The sequence below is a fragment of the Protopterus annectens genome, chromosome 11.part0 (genome assembly GCF_019279795.1).
Source record: "Protopterus annectens isolate FY-2018-M chromosome 11.part0, PAN1.0, whole genome shotgun sequence".
NCBI classification, from domain to species: domain Eukaryota; kingdom Metazoa; phylum Chordata; order Ceratodontiformes; family Protopteridae; genus Protopterus; species Protopterus annectens.
Window position 1 is genome coordinate 1,163,837,832 of NC_056745.1, and position 19,468 is coordinate 1,163,857,299.

At 40.6% G+C, this 19,468-nt stretch overlaps 1 protein-coding gene across 1 annotated transcript in view; it reads left to right on the forward strand.

Annotated features, from left to right (window-relative positions):
* Positions 1 to 19,468, forward strand: part of ORC5 (origin recognition complex subunit 5) — a 2,154,202-nt gene that overhangs the window by 522,951 nt on the left and 1,611,783 nt on the right. The window contains exon 7 of the mRNA XM_044087287.1: positions 13,128 to 13,258. Within this exon, the coding sequence (XP_043943222.1) occupies positions 13,128 to 13,258 (131 nt within the window). The remainder of the gene's footprint in view (positions 1 to 13,127; positions 13,259 to 19,468) is intronic.

Genomic DNA, 19,468 nt, shown 5'->3' on the forward strand with positions numbered 1-19,468 from the left:
ATAATTTCTCATCAAAAGTAATACATGTTTATAATGCAAATACATTCACAGTAAAGGAGATGAACAAACTTTAACTCGTCACATATTAATAATGTATAAAAATGCAGAGTATTAGACTTGACTTAGTACAAATACAGTTACAAATAATCATTCAGAAAGAATAATAGCATAATGTACAGTAAGTCTAGATAAAAAAAAAGTTAAGAGAAGTAGCAGTTATGTAATACATCTAGTAGTAAAACATGTCCAATATATATATTTTTTTATGATACAGTAGTAAGTAATACTATGATGGAGAAGTGGATCAGTAGATGTTAAGATGAAGTAAACGCAGGGTTGAGAAGGTAGGGTTGAATCAAGTATCAAGAGCTAGTTGGTCAGTCAGGGTTCATACATGGGCACATCCAATGTGTTTTGAGGAAGAACTTTAGGTTCTTTTTAAAAAGAGTTATAGAGGGAAGTGTAGAAAGTTCGGAGGGAAGCAGGTTCCAGGTTTTTCCAACAGTATTAGAGAAGAGAGCGTCTCCGGCCTTATTGTTTGCTTTGTCAATATTTACAAGAAGATTTTGTGAAGATCTAAGAGACTTCAGGTTATGGTAGGGGTGAATAAGAGTAGATAGTATGGGTGTTTTAGCAGGTTGATAAAGTATCTTATGGGCAATGGCTAGTTGATTAAATTTCAGCTGCTGCTGTAATTCAAGCCACCCTAGTTGCTTTAGATTAATACAGTGGTGGGTTCTGAAAGGGTTACCTGTGGCAAACCTGGCTATATTATTGTAGGAGTGTTCTACTTTCTTAAGGTTATTTTTTGAGAGATTAGTGAATATGGGTGAGGCATAGAGAAGGGTAGAGACTAGGTGGGAGTGGGCAATAGTTATTCTAGTTGCAGGAGTGAGGAAGGGTTTGACTCTGTAAAGAGAGCCTATTTTTTATTAATAGTTTTCAAAGTGTTGCTGATATGGGTGTTGAAGTTAAGGTTGTTGTCTATGGTGATACCTAGCAGTTTGGTAGTAAGATCTTGGGATACAGGTGTACCATTTTTAGATGATGCAACAAAGTCTATTTGGGGGGATTTACTAGTAGGTGTGAAAAGGAGGAGTTTAGTTTTTTTTGGGTCAAGTAAGAGACAGTGTTGTGTAAACCATTGTTCTACAGAGTTAAATGTGAGTTGTGTCAGGGAGTGAAGTTCAAATACAGATGTGGCTGAGCAAATTAGTGTGGAGTCGTCTGTGTATTGTATGCATGTAGCTTGGGGAACTACTTGGTGAAGGTCATTAATGAATAAAGTAAACAGGAGAGGGCCCAGTATGGACCCTTGAGGGACACCAATGTTAACAGGTAGATGGGTAGAGAGAGTGGAGTTCCAGAGTACAGCTTGATGTCTGTTATTTAAGTAGGACTGGAACCATTTTATAGCTAGTGTGTCAAGTGACAGAGATTTAAGAATATGTACGAGTATTTGGTGATTAACCATGTCAAAAGCCTTGGACAGGTCTAAGAAAAGTGCAGAGGAAAGCATGTTAAGGTTACGTTTTTTGTTGATGGTGTCTGTAAGGGAAGGGACGGCAGTGGTAGTGCTCTGGGAAGGTCTGAAACCATGTTTGGTATTGGTAAGCAAGTTATTTTGGAGAAGGTGGTCAAGCAGTTGCTTGTGGATACACCTTTCCATAATCTTAGATAAGGGAGAGAGTAGGGCTATGGGACGATAGTTGGAGAGTTCAGTGGAATTTCCACCCTTATGAAGGGGAATAATATGGGAAACTTTCCAAAGTTTAGGGACATATCCTTCAGTGATGGTTCTATTGATTAGTATGGAGATAGGGTAAGCTATGGATTTGGCTGCTAACTGTAAGTATTTTGCGCGTAGTAAGTCAGAAGAAGGGAGTGCATGGTTTGAGTTTCTGGATAAGGGAGAGAATATAAACTGTTGGGACAGGTTGGAAGAGAAATGGAGGTGGTGGGTTTGAGTTAGAATTGGATATAGGTGTGTTTCTACTAGAGAGCTGACTAGCGAGAGTGTGAATTGCTTCGGTGAAAAAGGTATTAAAGGCATTAGCTGTTTGCTTGGGATTCTCCTTGTCAGTGCCTTGTGGGTTGGGTGTGATAAGTTGACCGGGCTGTAGTAATTGCTTAATACTTGCCCAGAACTTTTGTGGATTATTATGATGGGTTTGCTGAGATTGTAGGTAATAGTTTTGTTTATCGGACAATATTGCTTTGTTAGTCACATTTCTCAGTTGCTTGTAGTGTTGGTGATCAACAGGGTTTTTAGTTAAGCGTGATTTATTCCAGATTTTGTTTCTGAGATGGATTTTTTGCTTAGTTTCTTTAGAGAGCCAAGGAGCAGATTTAGTTCTTAGCTTAATAGAGTGGGTAGGAGCATGGTGGTTGAGTATGGCTAGAAACTTAGCATTAAAGTAATCAACAGCTTCATCGAGAGAAAGGTGTTTTAAGGGGAACCGATTACATGCTTTCAGTTCACTCTGGAATAGATCCAATTTGAAGTTTTTCTTGGTTCTAATTGTTCTAGTAATGGGTTGAATGGGTGGATTGGCTTTGAGCCTGATAATGTAGGTTAGTGAGTGGTCACTTACATCGTCAGGGAGGGTTCCGGCTTCATAAGTGTGGGGTTGGTAATTAATGAGTATCCAATCTAAAGGTGCTTTCTTTTTTATTTGTCTTGTTTATTCTAGTAGGGGAGGTAATAGTTTGAGTAAACCCATAGAGATTAATATGGCTAGTAGGGTATTTGTTGCTGCAAGACTTCCAGTCTGTGTTAAAATCACCTAGGATTATGGTTTCTTGGGGTAGGTTTTGAGATAACCAACACAGGATGTTTTTGATGGTAGTAATATTATTTCCTGGAGGAACATAGATACAGATACCAAAGAGCAGGCTCTTAACTCTAATGTAAAACAATCCTACTGAAAAAAAGGTCAGCTTGTTGTCAACTGGAAAGAGGTGAGCATTTTTAATAGTAGAAGTTTAGAGAGGTTAGAGTTTTGGGGTCATGAAAGATTAAAGGCTCTGTTCCCCAAAGTTTTGTCGACATGTATTTGATAACCATGGTAATATTCAGTCCCAGTACCTCATGATTGTAAACATCCAAGGTACACAGTATTTTTAAGTTTTTCTGGATGTGGGGAAAATTGGCTCAACAGTAAGGGAACAATCGAGTTTGCTAGTACTTGGTAAAACTGATGCTATGAAAATTAACCCTTGCTGTTCTGGTTTTGCATACCTTCACACACACGTATATCTACACTGCCCTTAAGCTCGTTTAAACCCTTCTAACACCTACTATGCATCTCTACTTTGAGGATAAACATATCATGAACGAATCTATAACTACAGTAAAGATAACCTAACACACACATTAACTGGTGCATCACATTTATTAGATTGTTCAAATAAAGAAAAGAAGGAAGAGAACTAGAGTTTGTTTTCAATCTATAAATGTGACCTTGTACAGAGAGGCCAGTTGGAGTAGAAAAGTAACCTATAACCTACCTGCCTTCTTGATCAAGCTTAACTCTTAATTCACTAAAATCAATTATGCGTTTTTCAAAGAGTTGTCCAAGCTGATGATGCACTACTCACATCAACTGATTTGATCTTGATTGGCTTTTTGTTTTGTTTTTTTAATTATCTAAAGGAAGTGTTAGAATTCTGATTTTTAACAAAATTTGCAGACATGTGCCTCTTGGTAGTAGAGTTCAAGCCACTGACATTCACATACAGGCATTTTATAACTAAAATCTAATAACACTATGAGCAAATAAATAAAAACTCCATTTGCAGAACTACAGTGTAAAAAGCAAAAAAATAAATAAAAATCCAGTGGTGCTGTACCACCCATTGAACACTGCTGGCTAAGTACAAATTGCCCTTGTGGTGAGGATCGGGCCTCCTGATAGAGAATCTGCAGCCTGAGGTGGACCTGGAGCAGTGGCTTTGGCCAGACAGGGCAAGGACAGTGTAATGATTCAAACAGCCAGAAGGTGATATGAAACCGAATGCCACCAAACAGCCTTAACAGTGTGTTAAGGGGGAAATGTTTACTTTCCCTCTTTTGGTCAATGTTTCTAACAGACTTTCCACAGCCTGAGGGAAGTGTTTTCATACACATCTTGGGTCTAGCTCTTAAGTTCTTCATTGGTTGCTATACTAAGGGATGTCCATTTTTCTTGAAGGTTCTTATCACTTAGATCACCAACTTACATTGCCACTTCTCCTGCTTGCTCAAGAGGGTTAAATCTGCTGTGTGTGGGGTTGCTGAATAAGAGTTTGGCAGATGCCTTTCTAGGTTTATCCAGTGAGCATGTCTGTCCAGCTTGGGGACCGTTAAAACGCTGTGGTACTAGGAATTCTGACAGTAACTGCAAATTTGCACATTCTGTTTTTAAGCCATGAGCTTGCCATATTAGACTAGAACCTTGTGGGTGGGCAGGATTGTAGTTGCTCACTGACAGCTTTCCCAGGTAACCAATGGTTTTGCAGAAATACTTTGGCACCATCAACAAAATCAAAATTTTGGCACGACCCTTTCCAGTTGATTGAAAGGGTTGGGAGGATATATAGGTAAGTGTGTGCTGTTTTTAAAACAAAGTTGCCTGATAGTAGTGAAGTTATTTCTTTCAGTCTTGGGGAAAAAATCTTGGTAGTCACTCTGCACAACCCAACATATTACCTTCTCCTCCCTCGCATTCTTTAAAAGCACCTGTCTGTCACAAAAGTTGAGAAGTTGGCTTAGGGAGGTCTGTTTGTCAGGCATGAGACTAAGGCATCTGTGAACCATTTCATTAACCATTTTGTTAGAAAGGCAGAATGTTTCAATTACTTGTTTATTTTTAGTGAGCATTATTTTCCTCTGAACCCTCCTTGAGATCCAACAAGCATGAGTTTATTACATTTTGTACATTTATACAAATATTAAGTTTTGCTGTGAGCTGTTTGTATCTGTCTCATTTGGCTTGCTTGTAAGGATTCTGTAGACTCAGTAACTGCTGATTGGTGTCTGGTTCTTGATGTTCACTTTTAGTCATAGCTAAAGTATTTTGTTTGGAGGTATGAGTAAGGTTCTCAAAACTGTTAGCAAGGTTGTTGCAGTTTTGATAAAATGGAACCTTGAGACAGCGGCCCTGTTAGAGAGGTTAGTTGTTACAGCCACATCAGACCCTCACTAATGGGATCAACATAGCACTGATGGAAAAACAAATTCATTTCAAGCATCCAACACACAGTGCAGGAAAGACTAATTCACCACTCAAACATCAATCCCACTATTTCAAACTAAACTTAAACATTTCTTTTCCAACCACTGGCTTTGCTCTTGCAATAACCCAGACTAACCTTTCATACCTCCCTGCTATGAGATTTTTTTTCCAATCTCTCTTTATCTCGTATATCTAACTCTCTACACAACTCTCTACAAAGCTGTTTCTATTACCTCACTTCTAATAAAGGAACTAAATCTCTACTTTCCATCTTCTTTTAAAGATGTATTAGTCTAACTAGGTACTTTATCTGTACTGTCATATTGTACACTTTTCTAAGTAATAGAGAGACTCCTTACTGTACCTCATATTTGTACTCAAATGTTCTTAATTCTAACAGAAGGTTTAAAGTATATGTTATTAGATATTAGTTGTATATGTTGATATATTCTGATAAAGTTTTTGTTTTAGTCTTACTATAGTAGTACTGTAGAGGAGCTTTTCTCCCCGGGCCTCCACTGAAAATGGACATGTATCCAGTTGGACTAGCCCGGTTAACAAATGTAAAATAAATAAATAAAATAAAATAAATAAAACATGGCATCCCACAGTGTAACAACTTTGTCTAAATAAACTTATGCTACTAAAGTAAACGCTGCCAAACGAGAATAAAGATTTTAAATCTCCCGTGATGGAGGGCAATACAAAAATGTTGTCAGTAGCTTTGTTGAAAGGGGAAAAATGTAGCAGAACATTCACGGAATTTCAGACCTTCATGAAATACTACCAGTAATGGGAATTTTAAAATGTAATGCAGTACTTGAAAGACAGTACATTACGCAAACTGTGTACTGGATAGATGTTCTTTGTGTTTCACTGTTGTAGTCATCACATTTGGGTTATCTGCCTGCAGGTAGCCGTCAGTTGGCCCGAATACCAGAGTCTTGGGATTTCTGCGTCTGATGTTGTCATCTCATCCATGATGTCAGGTCGTCAGGAGTATAAAACATGCAGTTGACGCCATTACATCAGCTTTTCTTGCCGCATGGGAGCTTGAAGCAGAAGCAGTTTGCAAGTGCCGGTCGGCAGCTGCCTGAAATTTTAGTTTTTCGAGTTTCAAACCTGAAGTCTACTAAAGCTAAGTACCCAGTTGGGGATCCTTTTTTCTCGCTCTAACCGATGTCAGAAAAACTAACAATTGTCTTGCTTGTGGAAAGCAAATGCCTCACAGTGATTTTCATTCTTACTGCGTCACCCGTTTAGGCCCAGACCACGACGTCCCTCGCTGTTGGTTTTGCGCCTTGTTCAACACCTGAACTATTCATCGTCGGGCTATTTGTGTCTCTAAATTCTTTCACTGCCATTCTCCGTATTCTGAAATGGCTTCGGTAAGCCATCCAGCTACCGATCTTCCGAAAGAAAACGCAAAGGTAAAGACAGACCGCATAGGGCCAAAACAGCCAACGATGCTTCCATAAAGCTAGTTGCCAGTCCGCCGGTACTCAGTGAGGTGCTTTCGCAGCCCCTGTTACCCGCTTCTACAGATTCACAGGCTTCTACTGAGACCCATTTGGAGTCCGGTATGCCGCGAGAAGCTTCTTCTTCTATACAACCTGTGGATGTCTCTACCTTTGATGGGTCCGGAGCCGCTGTGCAGGCACCGGCTTCTGAGGGTGTATTCAGACCTTCTGATGTTTGTATCAAACTGACTACTTCATTATTGACTAAATTTACCGAATCTTTCAGGCCCAAAGTTCGCACTACGCCTAGGAAACCGACGACCAAAGTACATTCTCAAGCTCCCATGCCACAGAAACAAATGCTTAGAATGGCTGAAGACCTTATTACTTTAATTAGGGGAAGCTAGCCTTCCCCCTCTGAAAGACAAATAATTGATTTTCCTTCTGATTCTTCAGTCCGTGAGTCTGATGACTCTGACCCCTGTGATTACCAGGACATACCCTTATCTAGCTATGAGGACTCCGATGCAGAGGATTCAATTCCCTCAGCCCCCCCCCCCCCCCAGAGGACCTTTCTTTCGGTGAAAACTTGCATACCCTAAGAGAGCATTTCCGCTGGGAATGCCAGGACTACCCACAGTCCAAAAAGAGACTTAGGGAATTTTTAGACTTGCCTCAGCATAGGCATCTAACTATTCCCCCTGTCCTGGATATTGTAGATAATGTCTTCATGGAATCCAGCCTTACCCCTGATACTTTACCACTTGCTCCTAGAAAGCCTGACAGATGCTACAGAGTACCTGACTCTCGCAAATTTCTCTTTAAAAATCCCACTGCGGATCCAGAGACCATTTCCCAGGGACCTAAAGGTATTAAGGCTTCTACAGCCAAAAACCCTACCCATTTGGACAGGGATTCTATGGCTCTAGACAGATGGGGTAAGAAGGTTTATACCTCTGCAACTCTTGTCATCAAGGCTTTAAATTGCCAGTTTCACATGTTGAAGTACCAGCAGCATATTATTAATCTAATTAAACAAAAAATGTTGTTGATTCCTGATTGTGCAGAAAATAAGGACTTACAAGACTTAATGCATTCTGCAAACCAAGTTGGTAAACATACTTTGCAGTGTGGTTTTGATGTCTTAGAAGCATCTTGCAGGGCTGCTGTCACTGGGGTCTGTTCTGAGAAGGCATGTTTGGCTGAAGGAACAAATCTTGCCAGACCATGTCAAGGCAAAATGACTTGTTGCTCCATTAAAATAAGAATGTTTGTTTGGCTCTAAAACAGAAGTTGTTCTTAAAAAGATGCAGGAAAAAAGCTAAATCCATGCAAGCAATTAAAGATTTCTTATAGGTACAGCCACCTAGATTCAGTAGGCATTGGCCTTCAAAAAACTGGTCCTTTTTAGTCCCTTCCAGACCTTCTCAGCCCAAACCTAGGGGCAACAGATCACAAAGACTACAGTCTAACGGTATGCACAGATCTAAACAATGGAGTGCTCCCTCCTCAAAAACTGGGAGTGGTAAGCCACCCCCTTTGGAAAAAGTTCACAATGACTTGTCCTTAATCCTTCCCAGCCATGCCCAAGTACTTGCACCCCTAGGAGGAAAACTCGCCCTGCATGCACAAAACTGGGACTATATTACCCAGGACTGATGGGTCTGAAACATTGTATCCCAGGGATACAGATTCTATTTCCACTCTCTGCCAACCCCAAGCGGATTGCCAGACCTTCCTCCAAACCAGTGGACAGAGGCCCAAAAGCAAGTACTATTTTCTCAGTATCAGGGCTATTCAGCCTGTGCCAACAGAGCAAAGGGGGACAGGGTTTCTACTCCATGCTGTTCTTGGTGCCCAGGAAAGAGAACTCTTGGCACCCTATTCTGGATCTGTCATCCCTAAACACCTTCTTGGTGGTACCAAAATTCAAAATGCTTACACTCTAGCAGCTCCTTCCTATGCTAGCCAAGGACTCCTGGCTAGTCACCCTAGACTTAAAAGAAGCTTATCTGCACATCCCCATAATGGAATATTGCAGGAAACATCTACGTTTCAGGGCAGGCTCTATACTGTCAGTTCTCTGTACTTCCCTTTGGCTTATCTACTGCGCCCAGGGTATTCACAAAGGGCCTAGCTCCAGCCATTGCTTACTGCAGGCAGAGAAATATTCAAATTTACCCATACCTGGACGATTGCCTGATTCAGGCGGACAGTCAGGAATTGCTACTTCAGCACCTGACATTTGTAGAGAGACTCCTAACTTCTCTGGGGTGTATCATCAACGAAAAGAAATCACATCTGGTACCCAGCCAAAAGATTGTATTCTTGGGAACAAGCTTGAACACAACTTTCCAGATGGCATTCCTCACTCCAGAAAAGCTAGTTTATTTGACAACTTATTTCAAACTACTGGCCACCTAAACCCAGCTATCTGCAAGAAAAATACTGCAAGCCCTAGGGTTCATTGCTTCGTGTATTTTACTGATTCCATATGCAAGACTGCATATGAGGAAACTTCAGTGGTACTTAAAAAGTCTCTGGTGTCAACATTCCCAGGACCTGGAAACAGTGATTCCTATCATTCCTTGCCTAAGGACAGAGTTCCTTTGGTGGACAGAGGCTTGCAACCACAACAAGGGACTCCCTTTCTCACAACCCCTCGCTGTCCAAACTCTGACAACAGATGCAGCAGACTATGCATGGGGGGGGGGGGGGGGGGGCTCACATGGTAGGCAAATGGAGCCCAGGACAAATTCACCTGCATATCAATCAAAAAGAAATGTTAGCTGTACAGAATGCACTGACAGCCTTCAAATACCTTATCCTGCCAGGACAACTCCTGATAAAGGCAGACAACACCACAGTTATGTGGTACATAAACAGGGGGGGAACAAACTCCTACATACTCTGCAGGTTAGCCATGGCTCTGTGGAACACAGCCTTAAGCAACCAAGTGTACCTGCAAGCTCAATTCCTGCCAGGCAAACAAAATTCACTGGCAGACGACTTAAGCAGAAATCTAATGGACCCACACAAGTGAAAACTGGAAAGAAACTCATTCAAACTTCTAATACACAGGTGGGGGACACCAGAGGTGGACCACTTTGTGTCCCCCCCCCAAAAAACCATCAACTAAACAAATTTTGCACCAGAATTCCCCACAGCCAAGCTTGGAAAGTGGATGCCCTATCCTTCACATGAGAAAACCTCTCAGTCTATCCCTTTCCCCCTCTGCCCCTCCTTCCAAAAGTTCTCCTCAAGATCAAACAGGACAGGCCAAGGACAATCCTTATTGCACCAGACTGGCCACACCAGCACTGGTACCCACTCCTACGCAGTCTAACAGCAGTGCCACCCTGGCACCTACATCAGACCCCCTCTCTGCTATCCCAGCAGGAGGGACAGATTTTGCATCCTCAGCTGCAAGCCCTGAACCTGGCAGCCTGGCATATTCCCTGAATACATCACCAGCAGCCCTCAGCAAACGGGTGCTGGATGTTATCCTTGAGGCCAGGAGGCCCAGTACTAAGAAATCCTATTCAGAAAAGTGGAATAGATACTGTTCTTGGAGCCAGTCTTAAGGGAAGGACACAGCCGTGCCCTCCTTGCCTCAAATCCTAGATTACCTAGCAGAACTGCTCCACAAAGGCCTGTCCTTCTCATCAATTAAGATTCATGCCTCTGCCATCTCAGCTCATTACAATACTGAGCCACCCCTCTTCTCTCACCCAGTGATCAAACAGTTCCTGAGAGGAACTAACAATTTAAGACCCCCGAGGAGAGCTTCCACTCTTGCCTGAGACCTTAACTGTGTACTAGAGAAGCTCGTGCTTCCCCCTTTTGAGCCTGATGCTACAGCAGAGTTAAAATTCCTCTCTTGGAAAACAGCCTTACTGCTAGCCATCACTTCAGCCAGAAGTGTGTCTGGGTTACAGGCCCTTATGGCTGTGGAACCCTTCATTATCTTCCATGCGGACAGGGTTTCCCTCAGCATTAACCCATCTTTTATGCCCAAGGTGGTATCCAGTGTGGCTTTAAACCAATGCATCCATTTGCCAAACTTTTTTCCTAATCCTCAGAATAAAGGGGAAAGGATCCTGCACTCCTTGGACGTGCACAGACAGCTCAGGTTCTACCTTGACAGGACTAAACCTTTCAGAAAATCTGACCAGCTCCTACTCAGCTTTGCTACAGGGGCAGAGGGCAAGGCGATTACAAAACAAACCATTTCTAAATGGATACCACACTGCATCCATTTCTGCTACAAACACCATGGAAAACCTACCCTACAGGGGATCAGGCCTCATTCCACTAGGGCTACCTCAACCTCTACACCTTTTCTCAGAGGAGTCCCTACCAGGGACTTCCTGTAAGCTGCAACCTGGAGTTCTGTACACACCTTCACCAAGCATTACCACTTGCCTATCTTTTCTAAATCCAGAGCTGGATTTGCCACAGCAGTCTTACAAGGCCTGCTAGCCATCCCTACTACTTCTTGACTGCCTCCACCCATCCTCAGCTTTGGGAATCAACCCAAGTGTGATGACTGCAGCAGTGAAACACGAAGAACATAGTACAGTTGTGTACACTTACCATAAATGTAGATGTTTGAGTGTATTCGCTGTTGCAGTTCTGGTTACCTTCCCTCCAGCCCCCTGTCTTTCTCTACTTTCTAGCTATTCTCTTTTTTGGCCATATCTTATGGAAATGGTATTTACTTTTTACTGGAGGTGTTCCACTCCATTTGATTGTTTCCTATTTTGGGGGCTCCTGACATCTGGGGCAAGAAAAACTGATGTAATGACGTTGGCTGCATGTTTTATACCCCTGACGTCATGGATGGGGCGACAGCATCGGACTCAGAAATCCCAAGACTCTGGTATTCGGGCCGACTGAGGGCTACCTGTAGGCAGATAACCCAAGTGTGATGACTGCAACAGTGAATACACTCGAGCATCTACATTTATGTTAAGTGTACACAACTGTACTTTTGCATCTGTGGGACACCTGCCATTTAAACATAGTTTGGTGGATTTTGTAGAGCTCTAGAGCAGCATGTGGATTAACACATAACAAGGGCTTATTTGTAGGGAACTTTTACTGAATTTTTCAGGGACTTATTTAAAATGAAGAAGCTAGCAGTAATGGTTATTAAATAGCAGTTTGTGGCATATTGGATGTAAAAAAAAAGTGCAGGGTAAGAAAGAATTTGAATAGACAACTAGGCCAGTGATCAAAAAGCAGAGCCTTGTTGTCGATTTTTGTCCTGTTTTTTGTGGTTCTTTTTTACTAAAGCATTTCATACTGACATGGCATAAAAAAGTAAAACTGTGTCTTTACCACAAGTGGTCAGAGCTCACCTCGTAGCTTAGATAATGTGGGAGTCAACATGGGTATGTGGGATTGAAATGGCTAATGTAAACCTACTTTGAGAGGATGGTCACAGTTCATTTAGGAGGTCTTGATGCCTACAGCTACTTAAGATGGCATGCATTGGAAGCTTATATTTATTCACAAGCTGCAACCAGATGCAGTCATCAGATTGCAGGGACCATGGGGATAGGGACATGGATAAATGCTGCTTCCAAGGAGAATGAATGGGCCAATTGTCTGTCACTTTTTGAGAAACAAATAGACAAGTATGGTGACCAGGGGATAAGCTAGATGTCAGTAGAGATTCAGGGAACAAAAAAGAAAAAAAAAAAACATATTGGATGTATAAGAGCAAAACATTTGTAAGGGTTCACTGTAGAACAGATGGTGAAGTGAGACAGAGAAGAGGGGCAAAACTTGGAAAGGCTTTGACTTTTTTGGGGGGGGGGGTAAGGATAGTGGGTGGAGCAACAGGAAGAGTGAAAACTATAAGATGGCTTTAGTATGCATAACATAAGGGTATTTTGCTTGTTATACAAGATATCATGCATATGTTTGTAGATTATATTTGGTTTAAGGCACAATTATTAAAAATAAACTACCTCTGTACTTCAACAGCAAGGGTTATGAGTTTTGACATTAGGCTGAACCACTGTGACATTTAGGTGATGGGACTTAACATTTCATCCAGAGTGGAGCTTCAGGAGCACAGCATTCCTATCCTGTTGAACTTCATTGCCAGTACTGGCAAACTTTAATGTGTTTAGTGTTGGAGTAAAACCCACAGCCTTCTGTTCTTCATGGCATAAAAGGTGATTGTGCATCATACTGACCAACTGACTGTTAGGCATGTACAATTAAGGAAAATGTAGATTTATAGGAGATCGTAAACAAAACCAAAAATAAGCTATCACATTTCAGAGACTGGATTAATGAAACATGACAGTTTTGTCTTGCGATTTGTTACATTTTTCTTGCACTGCTGTTTGAGATGCTTTCAAATTAAAACATTTTTTTGAAAAACTGACATCTACAGAGGTTACGTTTTATTTACTTGATATTCTGTGCTTTTTAGTGGAACTTCAGAAGATTCTATCCCATGATCATCCTTCAGAATATTCTGCAGAATTTTATGCTGCCTACATTAATATTCTGCTTGGCGTCTTCTACACTGTCTGCAGGGATCTAAAAGAACTGAAACATTTGGTAAGGGACTCCTCAAGTAGAAGCCTTTTCTTATAACAAACAGTACGGCATGCCCTGTCAGCCACTTCCTTTTCTAACAAAGTAGATTGACCCTTCAATTATTATTGTTTAACCTTCTTGGTACTTCTGTAGGAATGAGCTGGGATAGTTTTCCTTGCATATGGTTCCTTTCTCTCACATTTTTCTTACTTTGCAAGTTCAAATGCAGCAGTTTCTTAAGATTTCATGAGGTTGTATTCCATTCTAACAAGTGTGCCTGCTTATTGTTTTTCTGTTAACTTTACTGACTTGTTTCCGGACATACATTTCACCTGAATTTCAACAGATTCCGCAGATGCATAATTCTAATATACAGAATGCTTTTTTTTTCAGGATCCTACAAATATTTCTATTTGCATCTGAAATAGCTTCCATTTTTATTCATTCTGCCAGTTTTCATTATGGTTTTCATTATTCATTTATGTGTTATTGTCATATTCTGAAAAGTAATTCGTATGGTTTGTTTTGTGGCAGTAATGTTGACAATGTAGCATGTAGAAAGAAGGTTCCCCACAGACACGCACACTCACACAGACATTTATCAGGTAGAGCTACTGTCACATTTTGTGGTTGGACACTTTGTGCCAGAGCATATTTGGAATTGTTTTTCTTCCCTCCTTTCCAGCACCATGCCTATAGGCTTTCCTATGCCTTTACCCAGCTTGACCCATTCAATGCAGGAGAACAGGAGCCAGGTGTTCCTGGCTAGGTGAGATTCATACAGCCCCTTCTTTCTTGCTTGCTTGGAAATCCCACATAAGCCTTCCATTTCCTGGTGAGAGTCCGGTGGCAAGGAGTGGGCCAGCTTGCTTGTTCTTTGCTTGGCAGCCTGCCTTGACCCCTGTGAGCATCTCCTTTCCACTGGCAGCTATCCAATGCCTGTGATGACTACCTCTCTAGGGAAGTGTGCCTCTGCACGCTGGTTTACCTTCTGTTATAGTCTCAATAAAACTTGTATGAAGAGACACCAAGGCAGTATCCAAAATACAATAAAACTTTTATTAAAATAAATAAAAGTGCACGAGTGCTTTCAGGCAACATGCCCTTCCTCAGATACATTGGAACAGTTAAGACATACATTTTAAATACCATGCCATCCAATCCAATCCTAGTATTTTACCCTTATTTTCCTTAGGTAAGGTTTTAAAGGACCTTCTTTTTCACTAGTATGTCATGAACCCAAGTTAGGTCCTAACAAGATGATCAGGATAGAATGTCAAGGCACTTTTCCTTGCTGTCACTGCAAAGCATGTGACTATATCTATAAGGACACTTTATTTATACATCCCACAACAGGGCAACGATATTATTTGAAGGGGTATGCAGACTGTAGAAGTATGAATCTTGTCTATATAGCTATATGTCAAATTGCGATTCATATTACATTGGTAAAACCAACTGTATGTTAAAGAACAGGATTTTTGGACATTTGTATGAAATTAGACATCGGAACCTGGGTAATGCTTTAGCACAACATACTAGTGAAAAAGAAGTTCATTCTTTTAAATTTATGGTAGTACAAATGGTTAATAAAACTGTTAGAGGTGGGGATGTTGTTAATGAAACAGAATGTAATGAAGCGAGGTGGATAATAAAGTTAGGGGCTGATAGGAGCCCAGATTTAAACCCTGATGTTCCTTTAAAACCTTTCCTAAGGAAAAGGAGGGTAAAATAACTAGGATTGGATTGGATAGCATGGTATTTAAAATGTATGTCTTAACTGTTTCAATGTATCTGAGGAAGGGCTTGTTGCCTGAAAGCACTCATGTGCACTTTTGTTTATTTTAATAAAAGTTTTATTGTATTTTGGATACTGCCTTGGTGTCTCTTCATACAAATTTTATTGGCATATATTCAGTGTTTATGGAGAGACTTTGGTGCAGGGAATGCATTTTTGTTTTGTTGACCTTCTGTTATAGTCTGACTGCTCAGTGTAGCTCAGCCAGTTTGGAAACTCACTGTGTAAAAACCTAGTGCTGCTTCTGCTATTTGTCACCTGTGGTGAGCCGAAGCCACCACCTTCCTCCATGATGGGTGAGTCAGCAACGGTTGCTCACTTTTATCTTCCCTGGCCGCCTATTGGAGGCTCCTGAGCCACTTGTCAAACTCAGATCACCTGTTCCATAGTCTGGGCTTATCCTTCCATGTTATGATGCTAGCTAACCTCCTCAGAACGTTTTCCAAAAAAAAAAATTAGTATTTTGATTTTTTGAGTCTTGGGTTGGTATCGACAGTGAGAAGGATGAATTAATTGCAAGTAAAGTCATTGTCTCTATTGTTTGAATACAGCACAACCTTTTATGTATCTCATTTCTGAATGAAGATGTAGCATGACTGGTCTATGCAAAAGTCTCAAGTCCTGCTTCAACATGATCAGTGGATAAAAAACAATACTTATCCACAGTGAGAATGTTATTTAATAAAACTCACATTTTGCCACCATTACTCATTGTGCCAGTGATCCAGTGATTTTGTTTTCTTAGAATGGATTCTAGGAAGAAGTAGTAGAAACACAGCTGGTAGATTTATCTTTCATTTTGATAATCCTCTTGGCTGAATTAATAGTGCACACTCGTGTGTGCATGTGCAACACACACACGTGTGTGTGTGTGTGTGTGTGTGTGTGTGTGTGTGTGTGTGTGTGTGTATATATATATATATATATATATATATATGTGTGTGTGTGTGTGTATATATATATATATATATATATATATATATATATATATATATATATATATATATATATATATACATACATATATATATACATATATATATATGCATGTTCTCCCCGCGGTCGAGTGACGGTTAAAGACATGCAGGTAGGTGTGTGCGTGAATGGGTGTGCCTTCTTTGAAGGTTGGATGTCGGGCTGACACCTCAGCACCATAAAAATCCACTGCCAATTATTAGCAGACCATTGTTCCGCTGTGGCGACCCCTAACCGGGAAAAGCCAAAAGACATTAATTATGTAATGAAAAGTAGAAGACCCAGAATGGAGAATCACAAATGGTAGAACTAAAAACAAGAATCGCTAAAAACTGAATAACTTGTAAGAGTGAATCACAAAGCATTGAATGCTTCTTTTCTACTTAAAAAAAGACCTACACAGTAAACCACAGCTACAAAACTGAGGTCACATTGTCTTAGTAGTGATACTGTTATGGAAAAATGTTTTAGTAAGGTTAGGGGCAGGTTTAGGGTTGGGGTTAGGATTATGGTTAGGGTTATCAGATATGAGTAAGCTGGGCAGGGAAGCTTCCCTTGATCACCACCCCTATATATTCTGCAGACCCTTAAAAATTGTGACTTTGGAATATTGTTGATCATAAATCTTGGGAGAAGACTGTTGACACTGAGCAATACATTCTTAGAAAATAGTTTCTAGTACAGAGCTGCTTTTCGCAGAGCCATCAAGTAATTTGGTGATCCCGATCCAAGAAATCAGTAATTCATTATGGTTAAGATATTTCACAGACTCCCTTAAGATCTTCTGTCCAGAATAGCAGACAGTCATCTAGGAGTCTTGTACCCATCTGTATATTTGAAAAAAAAAATGGTTTTGTTCTACATTATATATATTATCTGAGCCTCTAAAAAGCCCATAAATAAGTCAGTATATGTGGGAGCAGATACACCTTCCTTTGCTTGACTCCTTTAATTGAAGATGAGAGCTACCAAAGTAAAAAAGAAAAAAAAAACATTCTTTTGTTAATTGTACAGTAAAATTTCAAGCAGAAAATCATCAACAAGATCTGGGTACAAGTTGCTACACATCAGCCAAAACTTTACAGCCAAGTAACCTCTTCATGTGTGATTGACACACAAACTTTCACCATCTAAAATGCATGTATATGTAGTATTTTCCAAAAATAAATAAGTCTATTAAAGCAGAAACCTTGATTTGTGATGTACATGAACTTAAGAGCAGTTTTAAATAAAATTCAGGAAATTCTGATAAAGGATTTGTTGATGAACCTCTCCCAGATACAGTGGGCCTTTCAGGAGTATATATAAAAGCATTTCATATATTGGGTAACAGGTAAAGCCTCCAACTACTTGGTTTTGTTAAAGTCAGCTCATGTTTGAAGGATATGTTTTGTGTTCATTCACTGATGGTGTCATAAATGGTCTGTTGTCCTTTTAAAATCACGGGTGGGATCTAATGGGAGTTTCATATAATATCTATTGTCACGCAATTGTGTATTTACTTCTTTGTCGTATTCAGATATTTCCCAAATCACTGCATCTCCATCCTTGTTAGCTTGTCTGATAATGGAGGAATATTTTTGTAATAAAATTTGTTTCTGGAAGTTTGCTAAACTGAAGCCAAAATTCTTACAAACTTCCTCACTGATGAGGAGCAAACTAATCTATGTAAAACTGTTACTAGCCCTGATGTTACCTTGATATATGAAGATATCCTGGAAAGCAGAAGTCCTGAGGGGCTGTTACAGACAAACCCCACTGTCATGTGGTACATAAAAAAAAAGCATGGTGAAATGTATTCCTACTAGCTCTGAGTACTAGCAGTGATGGTGTAGAATGTGACCATCCAGCAAAACCTTCTGCTGCAGACCTGCTGCATTCCTTCAGAACAAAATGGCCTAGAAAGCCAGTTAAGCAGATTATCCCCAACTAAGACAGGTGGGAGCTCGACCCACAGATGTTTCACAACCTGACTGTTCTTTGGAGGATTCCAGAAGTAGATCTGTTTACTTCTCCCATGAACCACATGTTCAGGAGTTCTTGTTACAAGTATCTATGCAAAGGAGCCTTGGTTGTGAATGCCACTGTAGCAATGAGCTAATTAACATTTTGCCACCCTTATCACAATTCTACTGAAAGCAACAGAAAGCAAGGCAAATCTCAGTTTAATGGCCAATTTTGGTCCAAAAATATCCTAGTTCCTCTAGCTACCACATTTGAACAGGGAAGGACAACAGATTCTTCCCAACTCTGCACATTTCTGTTTTTCTTTGATGGTAGTTTTGCTTCCATGCTTGCTGACCATCAAATCTTCCAGATTAGGACTCTGTTTTTTTGTTTCCCTGTGCTATGTAATTATCCCAATACAGTACAGAGGATTTGGAACCATTTGGAGGAGCTATCATACAGGTGGCCATGAAGGTTGCTTGTGCCCGCTTTAGCATCCTGACAATGAGAGTGTTTTATGTAAGCTGAACCCCACCTCTAGGCAGGGAATAAGGTAGCGATTTGTTAACATAAGAATGTCTTCACTCTACAAATACAGTTACTAATGAAATTATCACTGGGCAGTGGCTTGGTGAACTGAAAGCCTGCCCCCAGGATGTGGACCGTGATGCCACCCCCTCTGAGGCATTGTGGTTGCATGTTCCATGCTGTCTTTCACCTTCCCCCAGGATGGACATGTTCCTCCTCCCTTACCAGCACCTTCAAGAACCTGAACCATTTAAACTCAAATTGCTTGGCCCATAAACATGTCTTTATCTGTGTACACACTACTGGAGCTGACAACTTGTCTGCACACTGCTGATTCTTTGGGGGGTGGTGGTGGGGGGGACTCTGGTATGTTACCAGTCTGAAATTAAGGGCTTGGAATTTTACCCTAATCTTGGAGTCTTACTCACCCGAAGTACTGCTTCTACAACAGTAAGCAAGAAAACCCGTGATTAGAAAATCTTGCATGGTCAAATGAAAGCGGTTCTTCTTATGAGTATACCTGTTGTGGTATTCAGCCTGAGGCAGTCTCAGTTCAGTTGGTCTTGATTTTCTTGATTATGATGTCTAACAAACTGTAAAATGCATCTTTTGGCTGCCTTGAGTTTTATATCCATAGACTGCCTCCTCCCCCTTGACTGCCAAACCCATACTTAAATATTGTTGAAATTAAATGGTCCTTCATTTAGGACCTCAGTTTTGTAATAGAAAAACTGACCTTGGCTCCATTTGAATAAACCAGTATATTTTTAAATGTCTGTTATAGAGCTAATATCCTCACACACAATTTCTGGGTTATAGACTCTGATGTACTGATGTGTACATAGCCTTGTGCAGTCTTCCACAGATATATAGGGTCATTTTATGCCAGAGGTGTGCACAGAGTTAGCTATGAACCACACCATTCAAATGCTGGTCTTTTTTTCCCAAACCTCAAAATGAAGAGGAAAATGTTTGGCATATGA